The sequence below is a fragment of the Haplochromis burtoni genome, unplaced genomic scaffold (genome assembly GCF_018398535.1).
Source record: "Haplochromis burtoni strain Fernald_Lab_line unplaced genomic scaffold, NCSU_Asbu1 Contig_69, whole genome shotgun sequence".
NCBI classification, from domain to species: Eukaryota; Metazoa; Chordata; class Actinopteri; order Cichliformes; family Cichlidae; genus Haplochromis; species Haplochromis burtoni.
Genome location: NW_024582430.1, coordinates 1,990,446 through 1,991,449, shown reverse-complemented (window position 1 = coordinate 1,991,449; position 1,004 = coordinate 1,990,446). Strand labels below are relative to the sequence as shown.

Sequence of the window (1,004 nt, the reverse complement as noted above, 5' to 3'; positions counted from 1 at the left end):
GTTTCAAAAGTACCGGTTTGGTACTGGTATCGGATAAAACCTAAATGATACCCATCCCTACTCATGACCAAAGGTGAGGGTAGGAAACTAGATCAAACAGCCCTTCTGTCAATCTACCGCTCACCTGTCAACATACTCAAACTCTTCTGCTTGGATCAAACTACCATCTACAGAAGCAGAATCCAGGAGACCATCACCTGATCGGTGGTAGTAGGTGGAGTTTCTGGAGGCAGTGGCTCAGGTTGTTGGGAGACTGGTTCTGCATCTGTTGAAGGAGTGGCTTCCTCTGGTGCTTCAGATTCAGTGGGTGGAGTTGGGGGCTTGTGGGTTTCGTCTGGAGCAGGCTCCACCTTTTCCACTTGAGTTGTTGCTTTGATTTCATCTTCAGCTGGGCAGACGTCTACCATGCACCTGGTGAAGAGGAGCAGCCATCATTAACATCATAGAAGAGCGAACCAGACCTCCACAAAAGCTGCAGAGCTGATCCTTCCACTGACATCATCTGCACTGACAAGCAACAATTCACAGCAACGTTCATGTCAGAGTTTACAGTGTGAGGTGAATATCTCAGTGAGTTTCCTATGAGAAGCACGTGGGCACAGGAAAACTTACAATTGCAATGTAAGTGGCTTCTGTTTGAGGTATAATCTACTGTGGAAGGATCTGATAGGGAAATACTGACATTTGTACTCTTGGGTCCTGTTTTTCTAAATTATGAGACAAAATGTTTGCAACTGGTCAAACATTCAGACATAAGGTTGTACCCTGAACCCCATGGGGCAAATATCTGAGGTGAGATATTTTCTCATTTTTGCCGTTCACTGGATAACGTTGTTATTATGGGTAAGTGTGTACAGAGGACACAAATCACATTTAAACACATCAAATTCTTTCTAGAAATGGTGAGCCAGTTTAGTTTGGTTTATTTTGTTAATTGTTGGCGGTTATATTAGAAATAACAGGATGCTGTCAACAATATTTGAGAACATCAATATAATCGATTA

The 1,004-nt window shown here is 43.0% G+C and overlaps 1 protein-coding gene across 3 annotated transcripts in view; it reads right to left on the bottom strand.

The window, feature by feature from the left end:
• Positions 1 to 152: 152 nt before the first annotated feature.
• Positions 153 to 1,004, bottom strand: part of LOC121814651 (cyclic nucleotide-gated cation channel beta-1-like) — a 19,812-nt gene continuing 18,960 nt past the window's right edge. For all 3 annotated transcript variants that reach the window (XM_042221569.1, XM_042221568.1, XM_042221570.1), the window contains one exon: positions 153 to 411. In XM_042221569.1, coding sequence (XP_042077503.1) covers positions 168 to 411 — 244 coding nt within the window. In that variant the 3' untranslated portion in view covers positions 153 to 167. The remainder of the gene's footprint in view (positions 412 to 1,004) is intronic.